The sequence below is a fragment of the Opisthocomus hoazin genome, chromosome 2 (assembly GCF_030867145.1).
Source record: "Opisthocomus hoazin isolate bOpiHoa1 chromosome 2, bOpiHoa1.hap1, whole genome shotgun sequence".
Lineage (NCBI taxonomy): Eukaryota > Metazoa > Chordata > Aves > Opisthocomiformes > Opisthocomidae > Opisthocomus > Opisthocomus hoazin.
In genome coordinates, this window is record NC_134415.1 from 114,766,941 (window position 1) to 114,794,313 (window position 27,373).

The 27,373-nt window shown below is 40.1% G+C and overlaps 2 protein-coding genes across 11 annotated transcripts in view; one reads left to right on the forward strand and one right to left on the reverse strand.

Annotated features, from left to right (window-relative positions):
* Positions 1–18,540, forward strand: part of ASAP2 (ArfGAP with SH3 domain, ankyrin repeat and PH domain 2) — a 96,064-nt gene extending 77,524 nt beyond the window's left edge. For 2 of the 4 annotated variants that reach the window (XM_075414807.1, XM_075414809.1), the window contains 8 exons: positions 842–955; positions 3,825–4,080; positions 6,551–6,712; positions 7,616–7,784; positions 9,482–9,549; positions 10,966–11,072; positions 14,809–14,931; positions 15,911–18,540. In XM_075414807.1, the coding sequence (XP_075270922.1) occupies positions 842–955; positions 3,825–4,080; positions 6,551–6,712; positions 7,616–7,784; positions 9,482–9,549; positions 10,966–11,072; positions 14,809–14,931; positions 15,911–15,985 (1,074 nt within the window). In that variant the 3' untranslated portion in view covers positions 15,986–18,540. The remainder of the gene's footprint in view (positions 1–841; positions 956–3,824; positions 4,081–6,550; positions 6,713–7,615; positions 7,785–9,481; positions 9,550–10,965; positions 11,073–14,808; positions 14,932–15,910) is intronic. The other 2 variants (XM_075414808.1, XM_075414810.1) reach the window with 2 other exon arrangements.
* A 232-nt stretch (positions 18,541–18,772) lies between these two features.
* Positions 18,773–27,359, reverse strand: ITGB1BP1 (integrin subunit beta 1 binding protein 1). Of its 7 annotated transcripts, none has more exons than XM_075414816.1 (7): positions 27,318–27,359; positions 25,699–25,799; positions 24,736–24,814; positions 23,888–24,024; positions 22,696–22,788; positions 19,944–20,093; positions 18,773–19,194 (listed from the first exon to the last, which is right to left on the reverse strand). In XM_075414816.1, the coding sequence occupies exons 2-7, from the start codon at positions 25,768–25,770 to the stop codon at positions 19,123–19,125; spliced, it is 603 nt and encodes a 200-aa protein (XP_075270931.1). In that variant the 5' UTR covers positions 25,771–25,799; positions 27,318–27,359; the 3' UTR covers positions 18,773–19,122. The 7 variants fall into 7 exon arrangements, with proteins under 7 accessions (XP_075270931.1, XP_075270933.1, XP_075270934.1 ...); XM_075414818.1 differs by having other exon boundaries at positions 25,699–25,796; positions 27,318–27,340; XM_075414819.1 differs by lacking the exon at positions 27,318–27,359 and adding an exon at positions 26,341–27,286 and having other exon boundaries at positions 25,699–25,796.
* Positions 27,360–27,373: the final 14 nt, after the last annotated feature.

Consider the following 27,373-nt stretch of genomic DNA (forward strand, 5'->3'; position numbering starts at 1 on the left):
CTTTAGAAATAGTTACATGCTGATGTCAAGTTATATGCTTTTAAGAAGAAAATTATATTTCTTTCTAGATGCTTTGGAAATGCTCAGCTTCTTGGGGCCAGGGGATGATTCTGTTTGAGCTCTTAGTCTCAGATCCAAAAGTGTGTGACATCCCGTCAAAGTGTAATCACTGAAGTACTTTTTATGGGTGATAGCCATGGATGAAGGCCCTTCTCTTGTTGCCCAGAGAAGCTGTGAATGCCCCATCATTGGAAGTGCTCAGTGTCAGGTTGGGTGAGACTTCGGGCAACCTGATCTAGTGAAAGATGTCCCTGCCTATGGTGGGGCAGGGTGGACTAGATGGTCTTTAAAGGTTTGTTCCAACCCAAACTGTTCTGTGATTTGATGGAGAGACATTGGCTACCATCACTACTTTTAGTAAGCAACAAAAATGGATTAGTGGGGTCAAGGCTTCTAAGTAAGCGAGTCAAGACTCAAAAAAATTGTCATTGCAGTTACTTTCTTTGACTTGCAATTTCTGAATCAAAGCAAATAGGATGTGGTGTTTATTGTCAGAAAATGGAGAATGGACCTGCAATGGAGAGTGGACCTGCAGTGGTTAATGAAAAGCCTAGTTGCTTTGATTTGTTTGTGTTGTTTGGTCACAGAGCTTAATTCTTTAATCTTACCCCAGTGCAGTAGCTTTCCGGATTACTGAAATGTGTTTTAAAAATGAAAGTAATGTTTGTACTTAGAAACCAAGTTTCCTTCTATATGTGATTTTTGTTTGTTTTTAAAGATGATGTTTTAAAATCAGTACTGCACATAACATAGGTGTCAACAGTGGTCTTTTTTTCCTTAGCTTACTCAAGCATTGTCCGGAAGATTTAATTCTCATGTTCATGTAGAATATGAATGGCGGTTACTGCATGAAGATCTGGATGAAAGCGATGATGATGTGGATGAAAAGCTGCAGGTTTGTATCAATACATTCTTACTTTTCTGTATGCATATCTGTGTAGGCATGATGTTCATAATGATTTTGGTAACACTGCTTTTTACTATAGGTATGAAGACACTGTGAGATAAAAGTTCTGTAGTAAAACATAGTAGCTTAAATTTTAGTTCCTTAAATGAAAGTGTGTCTTCCTTCTTTAATATAAGGTATAAAACATATGACTCTGTGGTGATGATCAAATTACAGTTACCCAGATATGATATTTTTTTCTTAATGGGGTCAATAGTTTGTTTCAATACATCAGGAATATTTAGATCTGCTGATCATGAAGCAGAACTAACATGAGCCAGGAAAATTGCTTTTACAAAGAGAGGCACCTTACAGTATCTCCTCATGTTTGTGAAACAGCTCCAGTCAATGGCTTTAATTTTGGAACAGATTATGCATTGGCTTGTTTCAGTGGAACTAAACTTGTGCATTAAATAATCCACGTCCATTAATAGCAGAGTTAGGGTCTCAATTCTGAATCTTTGTGTAAAAATAGTTTTGTTTCGCCCCCTTTTCATACCTGAAATTTCGGGTGTTGTTGTGGTGTTTTTGGGTCCAGAATCACAGAATAGTTGGGGTTGGAAGGGACCTCTGGAGGTCATCTGGTCCAACCCCCCTGCTAAAGCAGGGTCACCTAGAGCTGGCTTTTGAGTATCTCCAAGGATGGTCATATTACAAGTATTACAAAGTATTCCAGTAGCACAGGAACTTCATTGCATTTTCAAAATTTAATTTCCCAATTTGGGGAACAACTTAAAAAAGTATTTAAGCACATCAGCATACAGGCAGCGAACAACTGTTGTGATACCTCAGCAGCACTTGATAATAGGCTCCTAAATACTAATGACATTCTGAAACTTTCATAATTTGAAGTATTCCACGTAATTATTGAACACGTTTCAATAAAGCAGCTTGAAACTGTGTTATGTTTTAGAGATCTCATTTTTTTCCAGCTGTAAAACCTTTTGGGTGCTTCACAAGTAGATACCTAGCAAATCCCTTTCTGGGACACTCTAAATTTGTAATTTTGATCTGTTTTTTCCCTCACTTCCTTCATTGTTGCCAGTTGCCTTCTGCAGTTGAGCGTCCTCTTTTTGTCTAGTCCCTGAGCTCCACTTCATGTAGGAAGTTATCTACTACTCAGCAGTGAGGCTAAAGTAATGAAACTGCTACTTCACTGCCCACTATTAATAGGCGTATACTACGGGGACTTTTGAAAGGAGATTAAGAACTATTAATCACAGACTAGTGTATGTGACTATATTGAATGCACTGGTGAATACTGCTATTGCTTAGGATCACATCAGAGTTCTGTTTATAGATGTCAAGCTATTAGGCTTGTCTCTCTTTCTGGTAAAGTAATTGAATAGATTTTGTAATCTTTGTCAGAAGAGGTCATGTCTGAAACTGAAGTTCTTTTACTCCAGAATTTTTCTTACTAAAGAGAGTCTCACTTGAAAGAAGGCTAAGACAATCCAACTGGTTTCTGCTTCTGTTCCACACTACAGCTGCCTGGTCCTACTTCATCTTTTACCTCCATTCAGGCACACGTTTGTCCCTGTATTGAACTGTTTCAGTGTGGTAAACCAGTGAAAAGCTAAATCAATACACAAAAAAATTTTCTGCTGGTTTAGAAAGCAGAAGCAAGTGTGGGCTGAAACGAATACCAGAACCAGGACAGTGGAGAGGTCAGGGAATGGAGAGTGTCAGACAGTGAGGAGTAAGGCTGCTAAGCCAAAGTAAAGGTAGGGATTAATGTCTCTGGCTGTCACATACATCATTCTGATAAATCTTTGAACTATAATGCTGTGCTGTAACATGTCTAAAGGCCCTGCGTGATCAATCCAGAGTAAGCACTGAATATATTCAGAGGAAAATCGATTGCTTATTTGTAATACTGTTGATATAAATCTTTATTCTGCCTAAATGCTATTACTATAATTGGTTATTTTAATTTCATACAGACAGCATGTCAGTGATGTGTTTATATAACACTGAAGGCATATTTATGCTCTCTGAGCTATGGATTGTTACAACCCATTCCTGTACTAGCCACACGAATTTGTAGCTCCAGATATTTTAATTATCATTTGATAACAATAATTACCATGCTTGCTGTTGAAACAGGAAAAATAATGCTAGGCGTGCATAGCAAGCAGATGACTTGCTGTAAATCTCAAAGGCAACTAATTAGATCTCATTTGATAATGTGCATGGGATGAGCAATGTTCCATCCCAGCTGCCAATTGAAGTAATCTCCCGAACTTGTCCAGCGATATTAGTGAGCTAACAAGAGTTCATGAGAAGTTTTGGCTCCTAATTTGCTATAGGCTGAGCTACAGGTAGAAAGTACAGATGCGGTTGTGTCCAATTTTTGAGATCATGGTCATATCTTTGGGATCTAATGCTGCTGAGCATCACATGAGGCTTAGGATCTTTGGTTCTTTGTTTACTTTTGAAACTATTGCCTGGTATTTTGATGCAGGGAAATTTACTTGATCCAATCTGAATATCTGTATTGACTATCTATAGGAATATAGTCCTGTGTATGTAACGATACAGTATTATCCTATAGGAGTATACTACAGGAGAAAATGAAAAAATGATAATTGTTTTGAAATCCAGTTCGCATTTAGTCTCTCTCTTTTTGTTAAGATGCACAGTTACTTTGTCTTAAAGAGGGCAGAATACAGGTTTTGGATTACATATTAAAAGCAACAAAAATGCATTTTAGAAGCCATTGTTTCTTTCTAGAAACTAATAACTTTCTATCAACTAATAAATAAAATGAGTACAGTTAATGTGGTATCAGTGAGTACTTTTGTTATTTGTGTTTAAGCAACCCAGTCCCAATCGGAGAGAGGACAGGCCTGTCAGCTTCTATCAACTTGGATCAAACCAACTTCAGCCTAATGTAGCATCCTTGGCAAGAGATGCCGCGAATATTGCTAAGGATAAGCAAAGAGGATTTATGCCCAGTATATTACAGAATGAGACATATGGAGCAATACTCAGTGGCAGTCCACCTCCCATTCAGCCTGCAGTACCTGTTACAAGTAGTGCACCTCCTCTACCTCCAAGGAATATTGGCAAAGGTACTAACATGGGAAAATATCATTGTATGTTAGAAGGATGGGATCATAACTTTTTTATTATTATTAAATTTTTAGCTTTATTTTACCATTATTCTGCACAGGTAAGTATTGGAACAGTTTATTGATGACTTCATTATTATATACTTGAAGTGAATCTGCACAACCTGTTCTGAGTTTGATTTTCAGTATACGTGCAAGGAAGTACCCGATAGTGTTTGGGAAAACAATGCTCACGTAACCTCAATAGAATTAAACGATTTATTAAAAGGAGGGCTGCAGTCAATTTAGTTCAGCTTTTTTTTCTTTTGTTCTATTCCATCTTTTCATGTTTCTGTTTCTTGAAAATGTCATTGTCAGAGTTCAATTTAAGTGCACAATTTCAGTAGCATTTGCTTGCTGTGGAAAATTGTTTAAGACCTGGGAGAATGGAGAGTCTGTGCAGAACATGAGAGATTTTAAACTTGTAAAGTCGTTTCTTAATAAATACATGCTTCATGGTTGTTGACATAGAAGTATAAGTGTCAGGATGTAGAGAACTGGGTGATTTTAGAGAACTGGTAGCTGACTGAAAAAGTAACTGCTAATTACTGGTTATGCCCCGATCAGCAGAACAATGTAAACCACACATCTCATCCTGGTTCAGAAGGGTTGTGTGCTTGCAAAATCTACCATTAAAGCTGATGTTGTGAACTTCATTCTTATCTTCATATATAATCTCTTTGGATCATATTAAAGAAGCATAGAGAAATCTGTATAGGTCCTCTTTGTACAGTGTGTTTGGCGTATTTCATCGTTTTAATACCTTTAACCCAGCAGCTTTCATGGATGTTAAATTAATGTAAAGTTCAAGTCAAGAAGGATGGCTGTGTAAACACATGATTTTCTATGGGGCTGTAATTCAGACTCCGTAAGAGGAGTTAGAAGCAGGGAATGTTCTAGGCGTACGTGAGACAACTGTGCAGAGGTCAGAATGCAAGACTCCATACACCGTGATTGTGTCTGCGATGGCAAGCTGAACATCTGTGTAATACAAAAGATCAGCTACTGGTATCACAGGAACGGCTGCAGCATAAGAGTCGGATTAAAATAAGTTATTTTGGTGGCAGAAAAACTGAGAACAGTAGAACAGCATGGTATTGGGTTACTTTAAAAGGGTAGCATGAGACTGGGGGAAGTTCAGCAGCATGTAAATCTTAACCAAGGTGGGATTCCCTTCATCTAACATTTTTGCATAGAGTCTAAGCTTAATATCTAGACACTTTTTTTACTTGATGGAAAGGAATATTTCCCCCACCAAATAGGAAAATTCACTCGAGGAGCTTGCATAGTCTGTTTAACTGTTATAGAGTCTATCTCTAAAATAGTTATACAATTGGATAGTTAAAAAGACTGTTTTACCCTTTGATGTTATTTTAATCATGGCCAACCATACTATTTTACCCACTGTTTGCCCTTGATTAAATGACACTTTTTAAAGAATGTCATTTTAATTTCATTCCCAACCGCAGACTTCTTGGCACCGGTGTAGCGCAACTCACTCCAAGAAAGCATGCTGCCTGGCTTAGATTATTAGCTCATATTCTTTAGCAATGTATTAGCCTATGATTTTATATTCTTAGTTAAACGCTATAGCAGTATCATCGATCTTAGCTTCTTGTTGATTGCTGATGTTGTTGATGCTATGCTTATGGTGTATTATTACTCCTTTATCCTCTTAGCTTTAGGCTGTTCTCCAAGTCTTCTGACCCTTTTATGCTTTTCCCTGCAACCTAATATTTATTCATACCTTACTCTGTTTAATCTTTTCTTAATATGATACTGATGTACTGAGCAGGGAGAAGTTGCATGATATGTGCAAAATACTGGCTGTATGAAGAAAACCTGTAGTGTGTTTTTATGAAATGGGGATGCAGCTGTTCAGCTTAAGCGTGGAGTCCTTTAGGAGGCCCCGAAGAAGTCATATTTTGTAACTGGTTTGTGACTAGTTATTATAGCTCCTTGTTTGGGTGAAATTCAGAATTACAGTTTTATGTCAATTCCAAGTCCAAACTGGTGTTTCAGTTTGAGTCGACAATGTCTGCTAATGGTCATGCGAGAGTGAGGTGGTTTTCTTGCAGTACCTGAGAAGGTTACAGCTATCAGTCAGGGATTAAAGAAGGTAGCAAGACTTGCATTCTGTCTTCTTGTTGAGAAATTTCTGCTTTTTCAAGTGTTGACATACTTCAAAGTAATGACTGGAGACAAATTTTACTTAGATAAAGTGTGAGTAAGACTTCACCCAGAAACTTCTATGTAATTTTCTACACCAGACTCTTAATTTCTGCTCTGGCATTCTAGCAGGATGGCAGTGGTTCCTAGTGCTGAATATAATGGTCTAGCTGCACCATATTTAAAAGCACGGGTGTGACTATTAACACTTTGTGCTTAGAGTGAGCAATAATAATAATACAGTATTTTCCTCTCTTTTTAGTCCAGCCTTCAGTTCTTGGCAGTGGTATTCAGACAATTTCTTCATCTAATGCAATGTGGAAGACAAATTCTTTAGGAGTGGAAAGTATAAGCAGGCAGAGGTCTTCATCAGATCCACCAGCTATTCATCCCCCTGTGCCGCCATTGCGTGTAACATCTACAAGTATGTTTCCACTTTCCCCTGTTTTCCCTTCTGCTGTATCTAATCATAGTTGGCTTATTTTTCCATTTCCACAACTCATACTTTCTCTTTTGATGACTGTAGCTTTGGCCTATCGTTTTCATCCAGTAACTTCGTATGAACTGTCTTCTCTGATGTTCCAGTGAGGACTGTATGGTGTAGTGCAGGGTCACCAAGGAAATACTATCTATTACTAGAGCTAAAGAGCTCTTCACTATTATATGCAGTTGCAATGCTGCATTTCTCATGATTTGTAAAGAGGAGTGTTACATGTAGGCCTGGGGCTATGTTTCCACATTGTGCTTGATTCTTGCAGACTGTAGGAATGCAAAAAGATGTTTTAATGCATTGTCATGCTGTTGTGGTGGTTTCAAGAATTCAACAGAAGTTTTAATTAATTGCTAAACCTAATGTGAAGTTAGCTAGATGTTAATCGTAACAGGATTTTAAGAAAATACATTCCCCTAAATAAAATTTCTCAGATATTATTCACTCAGTTACTTTTCCTTAAAACACAAACTGAAGGCCTTGAATGAGCAAACAATATTAGCACTTTGTTAAATATATTCTGATCTACTATTTTCAAGAATATGACTGACTTTGGTAAGAATTTTCTTTGCTTGTACTTTAATATTTGAATGAATTGAAGTACTTGTGAGCTCTCTGACCTTGATTAGGTGAAACAAAAGGTAAACCTGTTTCCAAAGAGATGCTCCTTCCAATGCATGGATTGCTTTCTGTTTGAAGTTATTGATTACATGTAGTAAAACATTTTTCTTGGATGGGGGTAAATCCTGTAACAAGAAAACCTGTGCATGAGAACCCAAGAAACAAAATGGTAAAGAGAATTTTAATTCCTTTTCACTGTCTGACTTTCTTCTATAGATGTGCTTTCTCCAGCACCACCGCCTCCCGTGGCAAAGACAGCCAGCATTATAGAAGCTTTGAACCAGCAATCTAAACAGCAACCAGCTCCTCCACAAACTAAGCCAACCCCACCACCACTGCCCCCACAACCTCCTAGTAGAATCTCTCAAAGAAAGCCTATTGCAGGGTAACTGATGTCATTTTAGTATTTAATATACTTCATAATTATTAGTAACTTTTCTATTTTATGGTATATAACATGCAAGTCATCTATGAAACATGCATTATTTTGCCAATGATGTGGTCTAGAGTATGGGAATGAACCAAAGGCAGACACTAAGGAAGCAGATTACAAGGATTCCCACAGTAAAAACAAGACAGCCTAGTGATTTAAGATTGTGTGACTTGCAAAATATCTACAGAGTGCTTAGCCATGATGGAAATAAAAATCTACAAAGAATAATCCATTTCTGATTCTCATCTAATAACAAAGAAGACATAATGGGATCTTATGTCTGATTATGTCATGTATTGTTCACATGCTTTGCATAGGTTCAGTTCCATTCAGTATTTTCATTCATGGCAGGAGTAGAGAGACCTGGAACAGAAAATACCATTTTTAAATACGCAGGAAACAAAAATTAGGAGGGACAAGCATACTGAAAAACAGGATATATCCAGAGCAGCCTTGAGAAACTGGAGTGGTAGTCAAGGGAGGAGTGTCATTCAGTAAGCAACGCTTAGTACTTAAGAACAGCAATACTTAACTACTACAAAAGTGAAGCATGGAGAACAGCAGAGTATGGTTAAGCAAAAGTCCTTAAGAGAAGGATGTGCAAGGACACAGTGTATCATAAATAAAAGGAAGTCAGACAAGTCATGCTATTGTGGAAGAGTCGAAGAGAAATAATATTGTTTGTTTATAGCCTGCAAACTATATGAATTAATCCTTCCAATTGACTCAACATCAGTAATGTCGCAGCTGGATTACTGTGTTCAGTCTTGGGCACTGCCATAAAGTAAAGATACAAAACAGTGAGGCAAAAAACAGGGGAGATCAGTAAGTTAAGGAGAAATCTAGAAAATATGACCTGTGAGAAAAATTTGCAAAAAATAAGATTCCCTTATATTTTTTAAGAAAGAAATTGTAGCATAGATACATGTACAAAGTGGTGGATTATGCTATTCCTTTTTATATCTCATGATGGCTCTAAAAAAGACTACTTCTGTTTAAGCTGTGTCAAGAATCATTTAGTCAGACACTAGGGAAAGCTTTCCAAAAGTAAGCCTAGGGGAAATACCCCAGTAACTTGTCTGGGAAGTTTTTGGGTTCTCTGACGCTGAAAATGTGGCAGAGTACAGCCTATACAAACTTAGATAGTTATAAGATACAGGGACATGTATCTATGAGATAAATAATATACATGGTTGACCCTTTGTGAATGAAAGAGGTAAACAGCCTTTGATCTCTGAGCTCACTTTCTAGTCTTTTGATTGTATATACCATACTAAGTAAAAGGGAGAAGCAGCTTGCTCAGGCTTGCTATAATGTACAGATTAATATGGATATATAATTTTAACAAAGAATTTTAAAACAGCAGTGAAAGAAACTTCAGAACTTAGGAAAACAAAATCTGCTCTACACAAATTGCAGTAATTGAACCTATATTATTCTTCTGCCTTACATTTTTAAATTAAGTGCAACTTACGATTGGCATAATGAAAAATACAGAAGGAAAGTATTATTTTTAAAAACAAAATAGCTGTCACCAGAATATACTGAAGGCATTACAAGAATTTTATTATTTGGAAATTACTCTGTATTGTTGCAGTTCAAGTTCTTGTTTGTTTCTTAAATGGATTAATTTCTAACTTCCTACACAGGACTGAGAAGTCGTCCGGCTTAACTAGCAAAGGGCAGTCCAGAGGACTTGGGTCCCTACAACAAACTGGTAATTGTGGGTTTAGAGATTTATTTTATTGTAATTAAGCTATCTTTATAACAGCCCAAGGGAGAGTGTGTGGTTTTTACTTACCTTACACATTTAAATACAGTCAGTACCAACATTCTTGTCATTTCTTTTCTTGATCGTGTAGGCCCTGATGCCTCAAGCTCTTCTGCATGAAGAGTTATGAGCCACAGTGTAAATAATGGGGCCAGTAATAAGTAACAGAATCACAGAATGGTTGAAGTTGGGAGAGACCTCTGGAGGTCTGCCTCTGGTCCTGCTTATCAGCTGGGTGCCCATCAGCATATATTGGTGCGTGGGCTTGTTCATCCCCAGGTGCAGGACTTCGCACTTCCTTGCACCAGATTTTTCTCTGGTCTCTGGGATTTGGGATTACCGAAGACCAGTCTTGCTAGTAAGGACTGAGGCAAAGAAAGCATTCTGCATTTCCATGTCCTGTGTCACCAGATCCCCCATCTCATTGAGCAGTGGGCTCCAGGTTTCCCTAACTGTCCTTTTTTTACCTATGTATTTACAGAAGCATTTCTTACTGTCTTTGAACATCCCTTGCCAGATTCAATTCCAGTTGGGCTTTAGCTTAACTAACCTCACCTAAACCCCACTCAAACAAAGGATTCGTTATGAAAACTTTAGTTAGTTTACTCTCTTGTTTGGATGTGTCATAAACAGATATGCATTTTGGACTAGAAAAATGTGTTTCTAGTTTGCAAATCTAAAGCTCATGTAGTGTCACTTGTAATTAAATTGCCAGTTGATATTGGTCTTTTCATGATAATTAAGAGAGTTCATTATTCATTCTGCTCTTTTCATTGTTCAAAGTAACTGCTACTCTGGGACATTACAAGAACGTCTTCTTGATAAAATGTCCAAAGTAAAGTTTGTGTGGATTCTGTGGTGGTTGTAGTGGAATTTCTCTTACCCAGTTTCCCCTTCCACCGTATATATTCATTGGTTCTTACTGTGATTCTTTTTTATTTCCCCTTGACATACCCACGGGGAATTTGCTAATGGCTATCTGCCATCTGTGCCACGAGTCTCCTGTGAAGGATAGAGTGTCTGGATAATGATGGTCTTTACTAGGAGAGAACGGTTCTAAAAGCGCACATTCTGCAGTGAACAAATGGGGAAATGGGATACTTGGTTCTGCTCTCATCTATTTTATAGGCTTTTTTCTCTTACAGCATATCTGCCGTATTAAAGGTCTTACGCCTTTTTGGTAAGGAAAGGGATAGAAAAATTCTGTTATGTTATTTAGAAAGAACCATTAAAAATGAAATACTCATGGGATATAAAATTATTTATATCCTTTAAAGAACAATTAATTTGGTTTCAATTTGTATCATCACTATTACTTTTTTTGAAAGCATTCCTAAAATTGACTTGTTTTATTTACCATAGCAGCAGGAGAGTCTGTATGCGAAATTCCAGTAACACAAACTGGTTCTACAACGAATACTTTACCACAAATGCAGCCACCAGCACCAATGCCAAGGAAGTCACAAATAGTAAGTACATAATCTGGGTTTTGATTTTATTAAATCTTCTGCACTCTATCAAACATGCTGTTGACGTAATAGTGTATCCTGTTATGGAGAAAGTGTGAGAATCATGAAAAACACAAAGCCTGTATCCTGTGTTAAATATGTGCATGACTTGTATTAAATATTTATGAAAACTTCACTTTTATTGAATTTCCTATACGATAGTATGTGATTTTAAATTAAAAAAAAAAAAACCACCAACAAAAAACAGAGAGAAACCAAAGAAAAGAAGCATGGATTCTTTGCTTGTGTCCAAATGTGACCATCACAATCCACAGAATGTGGGGTTTCACTTGGGGACCTTATGAATGCTTCTAAATATCTCAAGGGTGGGTGTCAGGAGGATGGGGCCAAACTCTTTTCAGTGGTGCCCAGCGACAGGACAAGGGGCAATGGGCACAAACTGAGGCACAGGAAGTTCCATCTGAACATGAGGAAGAACTTCTTCCCTCTGAGGGTGATGGAGCAGTGGAACAGGCTGCCCAGGGAGGTTGTGGGGTCTCCTTCTCTGGAGATATTCAAGACCCGCCTGGACAAGGTCCTGTGCAGCCTGCTGTAGGTGACCCTGCTTCGGCAGGAGGGTTGGACTAGATGACCCCCAGAGGTCCTTTCCAACCCCGAACATTCTGTGATTCTGTGATAAGCTTGATAAGTGAGTCACTTGTAGATCACATGTAACTTCGTTCTTAAACTTCAGTGAACTGTGTAAGAAGGGAGCTTTTGTGCTTTCTTTTATAATGGAAGTGAATATACTTACAGTTGTTAACACAGGTAGATCAAATGGCTTCAGACAAAACCAGTAAGAGTCAAGCTCAAAATAAAAGAAAGTGGTTCTCTGTGCAGTTGGTTCTCTTTGCGTCTCTTTGTCACGCATTCACTGGATACCTTCTGTATAGGAGCATGGTTCAGTCAGTAAATAATAAACTGAGAGGTAGGAGACGTGCTGTTCCTGGCTCTGCGATTGTCTTATCAATGGGCTGTAGCAAAAAGACCTGCCTTCTTCAGTCCTCTGTCTCTCTCCCTTCATCCATTTTTCCTTAACTGTGTCTACTAAAACAGTAACTTTCCAGGACAGACTTCAGTGTGTTTGTGTGCATAGCCTTGCATGTTTGTCTTGAGCTCTTAGAACTCCTGTTAACTGTTTCTGATCTGATAATGCTGAAAAGCCACAGAGACATCTGGAGTTCACCTTGCGTTAGTTGGGAGTATAAAATCCTCTGTTTTCTTGCCTCTCCCACTCTTGTTCAACCAAGTTACTGTCTGTCGTGCATCAAAATAACTTTCTTGTTTTAGGCCACAATGAAATCAAATTGCCTAATTAGTGTAAAAAGGAATATCTGTCCCTTTTGCTTACATGCACCAAGGGAATTGCCATGTTTACCTTGTGGAGCTGTTGGACCCTGATAGCAATTTCTATTGTGTGTTCTGGGATTCAGGTGCTAGCACTGGCTACATCCTTTCAACACATCCATTGGTTCTGAAACAGGTCCTGGCCTCACTTTCTGAATACCTAATGTTGTAGTAGTTCTCTATCTTGTTCTCTCCTTTTTTTATTTTATGGGACAAATTGCTTTAGTTATGAGTGAATGGGCTATGCTGGCTAATTTCTAGGAACAGTCAATGTTTCCACTGTTTAATATTAATTGCATATAATATGAAGAACAAATCTGACTCTCCAGATGTCCGTAGGGCTTCAATAGAGGGAGTTTTGTGAGACTGAGAAAATCAGCTGGATGATTTTCTTCTGCCGTAGGACAGAGGGGTAAGGGAAACTTGGCTCAGGGAGTGTGTGCTAGTTAAGGTGCTTTAGCTAAATCAGTCTAGCTAAAGCATCTTAGCTGAGATTTAGTCAAGGGCCGCTCAGCTAAAGAGCTTTAGCTAGATCAGTCTAACTAAAGTACTTCAGCTAAATCACTCCATTTAGCCGTATACTCCAGCCTTTTTTGCTAAGTCTTTACCCTGCCAGAGATCTCAGAGGCCAGCTCAGATTTAGGAAATGATTGCGGAAGTGCTCCTTGAGTAGAGACAAAAGATGTCTAGCTGTACGTGCACATGTAGCCAGTGGCTTATCTCCTACACAGCGCATTTGCCTGGTTTTCACATGGGAAGTTCCTGATGAGTCTTTTAACTCCCCTGCCCCTCAGCGTGTATTTTAGATTTTTGAAACCATATCATACATACATGGGAAACTTTCCTGGAAGATTTTAGTCTGCTGGGAATGGGATCTGTTTTGATTTCTTTGCCTTCTAAAGAACAAGAAATACCTGTAATTACTGCACTTTGAAGTTAGTAATTATATCACTGTTGCACTGATACGAAGCTTTTCTTGACTGAAAAGGTGGTTGTGGTTCAAACTGTGACTTGACTGAGATGGAGCACCTGGCGAAATCGCTGTGAGGCAGTGCAAGGCTGCCGGCTCACAGGGCTGTGCACCACAGGGTATGCCTGGTCTGGGCAAGTTGGGTTTTTTATGCTAAAATGCAAATGGATGCTTACAAAGGAGCATAACGATCACGCTGCCTCCCTCCTTCCCCATCCACATCCCCCTTTTTCTGCATGGCGCTGGGGTGGTGCAGCCCTCCCTGCCCCCCGCTCGTTCGCGACAGGCGCTCAGTTCTAACAAGGCGGCACGTTAAGAGGCTGTTGGCCAGCAGAGCAACTGGTGGAGAGAAGTAGACTTGTGAATGGAGTCTCTTGTCCCCTTACAAGCTTCCTGGGCTGTGGCTGACCTAACTAGAGACTGCGACCAGTCCCTGGGGGACTCCGGGATGGTGGTGACACCTTTTCCGTATCCCATTGGGAGCCTCTGTCCAAACACCCACTGCATTAACAGCCATCTCTTGACCTAAATGGCACTTACAGCTCTGCTCTGGCATCTTGGGGTAGGAAGGAGAGATTTTTGCTGGCTATGGCTGGGCAGCTGGGGAAAAGGGTGGACTCATGGTAGAAAGCTTTTTGCTCAGCCTCCAGGTCCTGTGCCTTTCCACTCCTTGCATGGAAGCACTATGTAGGTAGTGTTATTGTGATCTGCAACAGGGAATGAGGAGGCTGAAAACAGATGCAGCAGCAGGCCGTGTTGCAGTGGGAGAGGTGTGAGGTTAGGGTGGTGGATACTGTGATACCAGAGCAAAACCATTTCATCATCACTTGAAATAGAACACAACTAGGATTGGAGTCCCACTGCAGTGCTGGAATATTGCAACTCCTAAACTTTCCTATTGGAAGAGTTGACAAACTGCTCCTGTGGCTTGCAGTCCTCAAAGCACTACAGGGAGTTTTGGAGGGTTTGCACACTGCTGAAATGGGTTTAGCAAATTAAGGGGTGTATTGGCGGGTGGCTCAGGCCTCCCTTTGATAGTGCTGTTGTGGTTACACTTGCTGCGTAGCACTTGGATCACCCCATCTTCTGAATAAAGTCATGCTTGCTGCAGTGAGCTCTGAAGACAGGTTTGGATGAGTCAAAATGGAAGAGCGCTGAGGGAAATCTGGCCTGTGTTGGTGGCGCACTGGTTCCGAAAGGCTTTGGATGCTGCCAAATTCAGCCTGGAGCATGAGCACCCAGCATAAAAGATGTAGCTGAACTCTAACCTGTGGAAAATAACAGTTGGAAGCAGTTCTGAAGTTTTCTTTAGATCAACTCCAAGTCTGTGCTGTCTTTTGCGTGCTGTATTATTTACATTTACTTATTTTTATATTTCAGTCAAAAACTAAACCCAAGAGAGTAAAAGCAATTTACAACTGTGTAGCAGATAACCCAGATGAGTTAACTTTTTCGGAGGGAGATATTATTGTAGTCGATGGTGAAGAAGATCAGGAGTGGTGGGTGAGTATTCTGCATTTTCCGTCAACATACTTTGAAAGAAATAAATGAAATCTGGAGGTTGACACTGACTTCAGAGGATCCCCCGCTGGGTTTCCATATAACAAAAGTTTCATCTCATGGAAACTTGATTCCAGAAATTTCTTTTGTTCAGAAATAAAACTTCAGATATGTTTTTGGCTTTTCTCATTCAGAGGAAAAAAACCCCCAACTCATTAGTAGAGTTCACAATGTACAGGGGACATGGTCTGTTTGATTCAGGAAATTCTTAGAGGGTGTTGGCAGTTCAAGAACCTGCCACTATTTCATCTTCCTTGAAGATGCTGTGTGGTGGGCCTCAGAAGACAGCTTTGTGTTGTCCTAACTCTTCAGCTGACTGAGACTGAGAAGTGGTCTATTTGAGCTGGGAAACCATCTCAACTATTTACCTTCCAGAGTCTCATCAGCTAAAGCAAAGTCTTGGAAAATTACTATGCATGAAAACACTTGCCTTACTGTGATTGTGAGCCAGCAAAGAGAAGAACTTCAGATTGCATCTAAATTGACAGTAATGCTGCGTAAATGCAAATAGATTCATGTAAAACCCAGAACTGTTGAGGCTTGATCCATCCTTTTAACTTTCCGTGGTTGTTAAGAGGGGGAAGCAGAAGCAGCTTCACAGAGGCAGAATACGGGCTGCCAGGCATTGCGGAATGCACTGGAATGATGTAGCAGTGGTAGTGTATTAAGAGGTGTTACTTTCAAAGAACTGGATAAAACAGAATTTGAAAAAAAAAAATCTCTATAACCGAATAACAAATGCACCTTATAGGACTGAATTTTCTGATAATATTTCCCATTCATGAAAAAAAAAGAACACCACTGCAGAAAAGATGTAGGAAGAGGCTCGTCGTACTACAGGCAGGAAGGTCACTGGTATTCATTTTGGTGATACTGAAACACCATTTTGAGATTAACTTGAAAATTATCTGGACTCTTTCAGATCGGTCATATTGATGGAGATCCCAGTCGGAAAGGAGCTTTCCCTGTATCATTTGTGCACTTTATCGTTGACTGAATTGCTACTGATAAGTGGGGACATTTCTCATTTCCAGTGGTCACAGACATAAGTTTTGTTCTATTTCATTTCATCTACCTATCTGCAGACACCTTGCCAGAGCACTGCCCAAGTCCTAGGTACTGTAGCTTACTTTTTTTATTGCCATCATTCTGATTTTGGGACTTCTAGAACTTTTTTCTATGTGAAAACTTCTCATGAGCAGTTTACACTTTAAAAACAACTCTTCCTGTATTTTTCAAGGTGAACTGAAAAGCTTTAACAATCAAAATCCATATAAGTGTGTGAACATCACAACATCATGAATGTTCTTTTTCAATCAATTCACTGTAATTTTATTCTCCCTGTTGTAACATGACAATACCATGGTTCAGTGTTGCTTCCCCAGTCAAAGAAATTGTGTGCACCTAACAGGGCAGTGAATTTATCCAGTTCTCGGTACCATTTGAAGTGTTGGAACCAAAACATGCAAGCTGCTGCATAGTTCTAAACTAGACTCCTTCAGCGTCATCCAGGATGTCCACAATTACAGAAGAAACAGTTTTAATCGGGTGTCTTTGGCCAGGTAAAAGTGAAAAAGTATTTCAGTTTACCACAGGAGAAACTTTTTTCTTTCAGAATGGATGTAGATATTTCCTTACAGTTATCTGAAATCTGTGTTAGTCGTTGAAGTTTCTAGTTCTAATTTTGTGAGCTTCAGACTGTTTAATTTTTTCTGTGCTGCACGTGTGTGGAACCTGTTTTTTGAATGTTCTTTATGTATGTTACATCCATTTTGGTCATTTAATGTGACTACTGCTGGTTAACTAAACTATGGCAATATTAATGAGTTACTACATTAACTCAAGGATATGAAAACTGCATTTCCTGAAATGTACTTAGCTATGATGATGGATTGCAGAGAATTTCTTACACTTGTCTCATTATAGTGTTTAGACTTTGTTTTTGAATTCTTGCATTTTCTTAAATCATCCAGCAATGTGTTCACAGAGAGAACATATTTGGTGGAACACTTAGAAAGTTATCCTTGGTCAATAAGGTATCTTACACCTCACAAGTACACTACGTTATGTTCTGGTTTATAAGATTTGTGTGCCACTACCTTGCAACCAATGATGGTTTGCTAACTCACTCTGTATTTATATAATATACCCACATATATGGTAGCTACACTGTTGTTAAATTTGTTTTACTAATTTGTGAACAAAGGCTAGGCCACGGATGGTTCCCAGCTGGTTGATGGAATACAAAACACCAGTACAAATCTGGCATCATTTTGATGTTTTCTATATTGTGAAATTCTACCAATTTTTGCTTATGCTACAGGAAACAACTGATGGCATAGGATAAGAAAAATCAATGTCTAGGTCACATTGGCTTTGATCACGTTTTGTGAATATTGTATCTCTAGATTTATCAAGAGAACTTGAATTTCTGGCAAATGGTGTTTAAATCGGCCATTTTGTGTCGAGCAGAATGGAAAATAGGCCACTGCCGTATATGCTTATTTGGAGGAGAATCACATTGCGTTAGCGCTGGAAGAGCAACACTGATCTTGCCTTGCATCGCCTCTCCTAAATGGTACAGTTGGTTGATAGCCTCTCCAATGCGTGGGGGCAGCCAACCCTATGTGTAACTTCACATTTTCTAGATGCTGTTGCTGCAGTATAAATGGGGAACAAACTGGAATGTTTCAAGATATTTTTGTTGCAAGTTGAAGCAAATTAGTCCGTATTTTCAAAGTTCCCAGTAAAATGATAGAGTAATAGTTTAGCACTAGTTTTATTCACTTACTGATATGTTCAGTTTGCAACACTATTTTGTATGTTTCTATCCCTGATAGAGTCTAGAGAGTAAATGGGCATATTATTTTGCACAGATCTCCTAATGTACAGTATTTTTAACACAGAATCTTATAGTGTATGTAACAGCTCGTAAAGTTAAACGATGCAAACTTTCCTCGGGTTCTGCTAGAAGAGGAATAACCCTTTAAAATGTCACAACCATGTTCACTTAGAAACTAGGAAACTGGTAGAATACAACTTAATAGCACTAACAGTGCAGACAGATGAAATCTTGAGGACCAATAAAGAGCAGCTAAGCAAAATTTATCCTAGATTTTCCATGATTGTCAAAGTTTGCTCCTCTGGCAGAGGAAGAAGAAATTCTAGAGCCTGTAGATACCTATTTATAAAATAAAAGTAAGAATTTTAAGTCCAAAATTTTGGCATATTTCATACAACTTTTCAAATCTGATTGAAATGATGATTCAACAAACCTGTTAATAGACAGACTATTAGGTTGCTGTGTTAACTGTTTAAAAAGGAGCAAGTGACACTTAAAATGCAGCTTAGAATGCTATGAGATGTATAATATTCAATTCAGTTGTTTTTATTTTGTTTAGTTGCAGAGCAACTGTATATATTGTATAACCTAAAATCAACTCTTATTTTCAATGTCCTGGATGCAGTGATTTATAATTAGAGCATGATTAATAAATTTTACTCTTGTTAACCAGTCAAAGGTCTGGAAAAATAAAACTACTTTTAAAATCACTTTGGCTACTTCTGTTGTTCTGCATTGCTTAGGCAATGTTCTTTTCAATGTGCAAAACGAGAAATAGAAACAAGTAGCACTTGAGCAAAAAAATACACGTTGTGTGGATTTTTAGTTGAATGTAGAAACTGTGTAGGTGGCACACCTATGATTAAATTAGAGATGTAAAGCACCAAGTGACTACCTCTTGCCCCTTTGCTGTTGGTGTTTTGTCCTGATACCTGATAGGCAGAACTGAAGTCCATATTAACAAATTGTTTTTCATACAAAGAGATAGAAGCATCAGTTTTATTTTACATTTCTACAATATTGACATTAATATACAAAACATGATTTAGGGAAAAAAATAATGTTAAATATAAAATTCTGTATTGTCCTGGAAACTGAAGATGGAGTAATTTCTTCAAGTCATGTCTGGGGAATGACGAAGTACCATGTGCAAGGTTGCGTGGCTCTCCTTTGCACAGCAAGTCTTTTCTAGGTTCGTGTGTAGCTACAGCCAGCCTGTGGTATCACGGAGCCCCATTTCCTCCCCACACAAAGGCTTCGGGTAGTACAGAGCCATGTGTTGCTGAAGAAAATCAGGACTTCTCTGACATTAAAACTGAATCAAAGGCTGTAGATAACACTTTGCAAATAGCTTGCGCTTGTTCCTAAAAAAAGCCAAACACGCACATTAATGCTTTCTGAAGAACTTCTAAATGTCTCATTTAAGCAGAATGTGACCTTTATTATTCCTCTGGCAGAGACATGCAAAATGGAGTAGCACAAGCGAGACTTAATTTGATTTCTGTGGTCTGCAATGACACATGGGAAGCTGTTTTAAATGAGCTCTTTTGAAACAAGTCGGAGTTGTTAGCTTCCATCATAGCATGACACTCGCATTCAGCAAGTCAGTTCATGTGTTCCCCCAGTGCTGCTAAGGGTGTGTAGCATCTTAACGACATACAGCACCTTAACGACAAATTCTCCTACTCTGAGAAAGGGATCACTTCTCTTGCTTATTAATATGAATGTAGGCTCTATTACCAGAGTTGTTACTCAATCCCTCCCTGCTCTGTCCGATCTTAAGAGGTTTTTGTCTTTGAAAATACAAATGGAGGATTGTCCTTAGCAGCTATGACAGCACTCTTTAGATTGCAAAGAGCTTTCTCGGGCATGTACATTCATCAGCAATTTGAGGGAATGTAGGTATTTTTCTCCAACGCTGGTCAAATGAAGTCAGCAGGGCTTTTCTCCCCTCCTCAGCCAGGGCACACTTATCCTTCTTTATTTTTTTTTTTAAATTGAGCAATCCCCCTTCTGCCAAAAAGCCTTCACAAGGGCCTTGGGTTTTAGAATCTCCCTTTACACTCAAAATACCGATACCTAAATTAAATGTACTGTAAACATAAACTCTTACCAAACTATTGCACTGATACACCCAGAGGCTGCATTCTTCAGAGGTTGCATCTGTTGTCTTCAAGGCCAGTAAGCTTTTTCCTGCTCCCAGACCGTCATCATAGCAGACCATCCGTACAATTAAATAGAGAGCATGCCTGTGTAACACATCCTGAAACCACGGGGCAAATAAAAGTTACTCCGGAACAGTGCAACAGCTATTTCAGTTTTCCACGTTTTGGTTCTCTTTTACAAAAGAATACTTCAGATTTATTTACAGGAGGAAAGTATTCCTTCGTAAAATTCCAACTTTTTAAAGTAAGTCCTGGTTTAACACAATTTTAGCCTTAATTTTTGCTTCTATTTTAGAATTGCATTCACACGTGGACTACATTCCTGGCCATACTATGAAAGCAGACATTTCGTTTCCCACCTATCCTCACTCACCCACAGTGAGTAGGACAGGCGTTACACTCCGTACCTCCGGCACAGGGATAACTTACAACCACTTGTTACTTTTCCAGTATTTTTCACGACAATCCCCAGTCTCAGTTGCGGGAAAGGTACACATAAAAAACTTTTCCCAGAAGAGGGCATGGACAAGGCTGGCTGCTTTGGAGGGTGGTGGGATTCCTGTGGACGCAGCCAGGCCACTCGTGGCCTGAGCCACAGCATGTGTCCCAACCCTTGCAGAGATCTAGTCTGGGAGGCTTCTACTCTCCACCACCGTTGCAGGGTTTCACCACAGTCCCAATAGTTCTGATCTTGGTCATTCCAGAGAGAGGCTGGTTGATATCATTCAGTACAAGGTCTCCGCAGACCCACCCTACACAAAGCCTTTCTTCCCAAGCCATCCTACGCAACCGATAATATTCATCTGGTTTATTCCAGTCATACCACCTCTAGGGTCTTAGACCCCAAGGCAGCTCTTTTCCTGTGTTCATGGCATCAAACACCTTGCCCCTAGCAGTAGCTGAAGGGTCTGAAGAAATGTCTGCTTTGATACCGAAGCTGTAAAAATGGACAGTGAGCTTGATGCCTGCTAGGAAGCCCTCAAGGGAGGGCCCTCTCTCTACCAGAGCTCCTAAGATCACCTTGCTGAAAAACATCCTCATCCCTGACATTCACTTGGCAACTGCTCACAATTGTTCATACCATCACCAACTACTGAACCACGCTGAAGGCAGCTGGAGCCGACGTGGAACTTGCTGGACCAACCCTCCAATCTCTGCCTGAAATGTCCCAAGATTTCCCTCCAAATTACTTCCAACTTTTTATCATTACTTGCTTGGAACTTGCTAATGTGCAGGTGGATTATCACTGAAAGAAAGAGGACAGAATTCTTCAAAGTACACGTTCCCCCTGTATATGAATTTCCTCCCCTCCTTCTGGTATTTAGCGATGAGGGGATTCTGCAGTTGAGAGAAACAAGATGGCAGATGGACAAACCATGCCATACATGTATGTACAAACATATAAGGTACAAATACATGCAGATGGAATGTGAAGGCGGCCAAAGCCTCAGTGTGACTTCTATAAATACTTTGCCTTCGGTTTCTAGTGGTTGCATCCACAAACAATGGAAACATATCAGTGAATTACGGATCTGTACATATTTCAGTCACTAGTGAAATAATTCCTCAAACGTTGGCATGAGGACAAATTTTGTGTCCTACAGTCATTTCTCTTTTTGGCGTCTGAAATAAATAGCTGCCTTTTCACCTGCAAAGGTATCTACAAATCACAGAACTCTCACCTTTCCCCCAAAGTCATAAAAGACTGAATTCTTTGTATGCATGCAGAGAAAACACTTCCATCTTGGAACTCTGTGAAAAGAGTTTACACGGACTAACCCACTAAATGACAAATGTCAACAGCGACACAGATGCAAAAAGCTAGAATTTGGGAAACAGAATGCAATGCAGTAACAATGCCAGTGCAAGCTAGCTTAATCACAGAAGGCTTTATCAGCTTGTGCATGCTTTCAGCTTGAAGCCAGAAGAATAATGGGTAAAAGTCTCTACCTATTTGATCTTTATCAAAGTACAAAATAATTTAAATAATAGGGTAACCTATGTTCTTAATGAGAATTAAGAATTTAGGAGGACAGCAAAAACAGAACCCAGAAGAATTCAAAGTTTGAGTGACAACTACTACACTTCCTCCCACGCATTAGAAACAAGCGGTTTATTTTCTGAAGGGACCAAAGGGAACTTTTTGGCTCTCTTCAGAGTGTTCAGCTATTGAGCAACGCTATTCACCGTCCTCACACTCATGGCTTTTATGAACAGGCATTGCTGGATTGTTGATGGGTCATGACTTCATAAGGCCAAGTATTTATGGTATCTGGGGCTCTGAGGGCAACCAGAAGGAAACCACATGGCTGCAATACAAAGCTACACAAAGGCAACTGGAGGGCCCTGGGGAAGAGACCGGATTTTTATTTTTAGCAGAAAAGCTACTTGAAGCGCGCTGAAGGAAAATAAATTACATGTAGGAAATGATGCAAACAAAAAGACTTGATCAATAAAATGGAATCATGAGGCTTTAACGCTGGAGTGAACTCACACTCTTGGATTAGGAGTGCAAGGCTGGAACTTTAAAGAGGAAGACAACTCAGGTATTCTTGAAAAAAACACCCGTTGTTTTTTCCTCTCCACAATAACATCAACAAAGCCAGAAGTGACATTTTGGTCACACAGATCACCTGTCAGAAATACATGAAAGCGCTTTTCAACTCTCACCAGAAAGACAGTTTGTTGTGAATCACTTACATACTGATCAGATGTTGAAACTTTAATGCCATATTTGGAAACTCCCATAATAAACTCCTCTTCACCTGGAACAAAAGGTAACTTTCCATCTTGCTTTGGAGGGAAACAAACAAAAGCCTTTAGTGCAGACAGAACATGAATAATGAAGATACATAATAGAGGATGTGTTTATGGGTACTTCATCCGCTGGATCAGCAGCATCACTAACCCTGCTCGTATCTTGCTGTGTGGAGTCTGCCTGCCACTCTTGCACTCGTCCAATCCCTTAACTTTATGTGACATATATTCAGGGGAGGTTCATACTGGACATTAGGCAGCATTTCTCTTCCAAGAGGGTGGTCAGACACTGGAAGAGGCTTTCTAGAGAGGTGGTTGATGCCTGAAGCCTGTCAGGGTTCAGGAGGCATTTGGACAACGCCCATAATGACATGCTTTAACTTTTGGTCAGCCCTGAAGTGGTCAGGCAGTTGGACTAGATGATCGTTGCAGGTCCCTTCCAGCTGAAATATTCTATTCTGTTCTAAATATTACATGATTCCAGAAAGGAATTTATCATCTCAGGTGGGAGTTTGGCCCTGTGGACAAATCAGATGGGCTGAAAAATAATGTCATGCTGCACTGACCCTGGATGATTTATGTTCCACATTGGCAGCCATTTTGTTATTTGGCTGTAAAAGTAGTTTTAGCATATATTCAGATACCTGAAATGTCAAGTTGCTGTAAGATAAACAGACATTCTGTGCTTTTAAGGATACAAACGATCAGCTGCCTAATGAGGACAACCAGTTACAGCTTTTGGTACAAAAATAAGTACAAGCAACCACAGTTTGGCAAGGATGACCCAAATACTATTCAGGTTCTTTGGTCACAGGTTCGCAAGTGATTGTAAGCAGAAACTTGGCATTTTCCTCTATGGGAAAACGTCTACAGTACTGAGGAAATCTGGAGGAGATACTCTTTCCCAGATACTAATCTTAACAGTGCTGAAGATAATATAACACCGTTCAGTTGGGATACTTGCTCAGTAAAGATTTGAGATTCATAGCTTAATGTTTTTTAAAGTAAGCTACTTTATTCTAGTAAGTCTAAAATTTACAAAGAAAGATGTCAGATCACGTGGTAATCTGAAAGAAATACACCTAAGCTTAAGATGTTGTGACGTTGCTGGTATTTTCTTTTGTAACCCACTTACCTGTGCAACATCTATGTAATTTATCAAGTCCAATGGTCCTTCAAGATTTCTGCTGTCATTATATTTTAATTTTTCAATGGCACCAACATATTTAACTCTGAATTCTGCACACGTATCAGAATTACTATTGCTTTGTCCTGCAACAGAATAAAATAAAGCAATTCTGAAGAACTGAAGAACAGTAATCCTATTCTAACTGGTGTCAACGGAGCTAGCGTTAAATTCCTTAATTTTTTGCAGACTTTCATCAAGAATTAACCCTACTACAGTATATTACCTCCTCTCTTTAATGAACTGTCCTGGGTTGATCCAGAACAGCCCTCAGTAAAGGCAACAATTTCATATGAATCCATGATACAGCACTGTTCATAGCAATTCAAATTTGGAGTTAAATCACATTGAATCAGAAAATATGGAAAAGCTGATTCTCCTAATTTTTTTTTTTAAATGAAATTAACGGTTTATTCCAACAGTAATGTAGTGTGATCTGGTAAGCAAGAACAAGTAAAATCAAATGTTATCCATTATATGGGTGCAAATGTAAACTTATAAAACTATGAACCTAGCTTCCAAAAAGTTATACCAGATTTATGCTAACAGACTGGTAACACAACTAACCTTTTCTTACTCAGACACTTTACTTCAAAAATAGTGACTTAATCCTAGATGAATCATTGATAATACTTTAGAAGTCTAGAGTTATACAGTCACTAGTCAACACGCTAACAGATTCACTGACAATTATTAAAAACACGTATTTTAACCTTTTCCATTTTCTGCTCTTTTATATGAACACACATAAAGTTAATCCTGCTCCGTACACATCTGCTCAAATTCTGATTACATACCTGAACTTTTCGTGGAGTCTGTATCTAGACTAGCCACAGTACTAGACCTGGAAAGTCCCCCAAGACTGGAATCTACAGACTAAGAAAAAAATCACTATCATCAGAAAGTTAGTGAGAACATATTTACAATTCGCTTTTAGATGCCCTGCCTCAACTGTTTTTTAAAATAAACTAGCATTTATGTTCTAATTACTTAAGCAGCACTGCAAAATGAGGGGAAAAGAACAATAACACCTATTTCTTTCCTGAAGTTATATTTCTGCCTCAATGTAGATTAGACCGATAGAAATTTAGCAGGAACCCTTGAGAAGTCCACAAATATTTTGAAAGGAGGAGGATATAAAAGAAAAAGAGAAAATGAACCTTAAGGTTATGTCCAGACTTGTCTGGTACTGCATCTTAACTTGAAGAAATTGACAACTACATGCTTGTCACCAATGCTTGAAATAACATTGCAGTGCAAGGGAAGTGAAACGGCACCTTGGAAAATCCAGAATATTCAACTGATCATTCGAAAACCTATCAGACAAAATGGACACATTATTCAAAACGAAGAATACTTTTTAAAGACACTGAGTAACCAACCAGTACTGAAGAATAAATTCATTCTTGGTACCCAGCACCAGGCACCTTCTTAAAGACAATATTTATCACTACAGAACAAACGTACCACTTTTTCCTCCAAACCGTAGTTATTGTGCTGCCAGAAACTCTCGTGTTTGTGGGCTTCACTAGGGAAGCAACTGAGCATTCATCTCGGAATACAAGGGCTCTATAACGGATAGGTTTTTTTAACTCTCACAACACAATCTGAGGAATAGCTGAAGTAGAAAGCTCTCCTTGTGGAACACGGCATTTGATGGACATCACATCCTACAATCAGTGCAAGCGAACCACTGAACTGTCAACGTGTAACAAATGAAAGTGCTTCTGTAAACAGAGTATATACCAAATTCAGCTTACCTTGCTCTTCGTACTGATTTCACTGCTTTGTGAGCTGCTGCTGCTGTGTCGTTTTTTCCCTTTTCTAAACATTTTTTCATAATTGCATCAAGGAAGATCTTCTAGGCAGGAAAAATGAAAATTAAAGCTGTCATATCATCAAGGGAAGGAGTTCCTGGCTAACGCCAAAGCAAATGTGTCCAAGTGGACAAAAACTGGAAACTTGTAAAGGACTCTAGGAATGGAAGCAGGAACGTGCCTCTGGTGCTCTTCACGTGACTGGGGAAAAACCCTCCAGCTCTCTGCTAAAACCCCTCTGTCCTTCTGATTCATCAAAAAAATGCTGCTACCTCGTTTACAGAATGTTGCAAAGGTCAGTTTGTAAGGCATATAAAGACACAGATTTAGAAACAAGACAAATTCTAAAATTCATATTCCCACTTAAAAGCATTAGAAGATTTTTATCTGTAACTGCAATCTAAGTGTCCTACAAAGTGCATCCAGTGCAATCCCTGCTCCAAAGATTATGCTCCCGTTTAAAAAAACAAAACACCACAAACAAATAAAAATCCTTACTTCTGAAGAACTACTGATTGCAATACTTCTAGTAGCAGCCATTACTACTGAACATGTTCCTGAAAATTAAAGCAAGAAGCATGTTACCTTTACTGCCTTAGAACTGAGTTACTGGGAATTCTGAGAGTATTCCAGAAGCATTTTTCCTGTATCTGCCCTACTACTTCAGTTGCTTCACTTAACGTTTGCCCGGCCAGTGTCAAGAAGCAGGATGCTGGCTCCCAGTCAGCGAGTGCCAAAACCCTATTTCCCAGCTTCAGAGAAGAACATTTTAACGACAAAGCTTCAGAAACTGCGAGCAGGTGGAAGGAAGGAGGAAGACAGCCTACGGAGGACGGCTCATACTCCAGAAAATAACGGAAGGCACACAAGGAGGAGCTTAGATCTGTGATGTGGTGCAGGGTTACAGTCCCCGGACTGCTGCTGTGTGTCTCCTTAGGCAAACACTCGGTCCCTGGCAGACCAAAAGCCACCCTCAGCGACAGAGGCGCGGGTCCCAGCGGGCCCACGGCCCTCGGTGGGCCCCACAGCCCCTCCCTCGCAGCAGCAGCTGCCGGAACGGGGCCAGATCTGCCGATCCTGCCGGTAGTCTCCGAGGAAGGCACAACTCCCTACGCGCCGCTTCCCACGCTTTTTTAATGCGCTGGGTGGTTAAGGAGCTCTCGGCAGCTCCTGGCTTAGCGCACGCCTCTCCCGCCGCGCAGCGTCCCCGCCACGGGAGCGGGGGAGGGTCGAGTCCGGCCTCAGAACCGGGCTCTGCGGGGGGCCAGGCGCGGGGAAGCCAGGCAGGGTAGCACCTCCCCCCGCCTTTTGCTTTCCTCCCTCCCTCCAGCCCCGGCCGATAACCCGACGAAGGACAAACGGTCCGCCCGCTTCCCAGGGCAAGGCCAGAGGCGCGGTCCCCGCAAGCCGCGCCCGCCGGGGGAAGGCAGGAGCGCGGCCCCTGCTACTGCAGGCAGCACCGAGCGGCGGCTCGGCTCCCTCTCCAGCCCCCTGCCCGCCTCCGCGTCAGGCCCTTCCTCCCAGCGCCGCCGCCGGGACGCTGACACCCGCCACCGCCTCACCTCAGCCCGCCGCCGCCCCCACCCTTCCACTTCCGGGTCGCTCGGCGGAGCAGGCG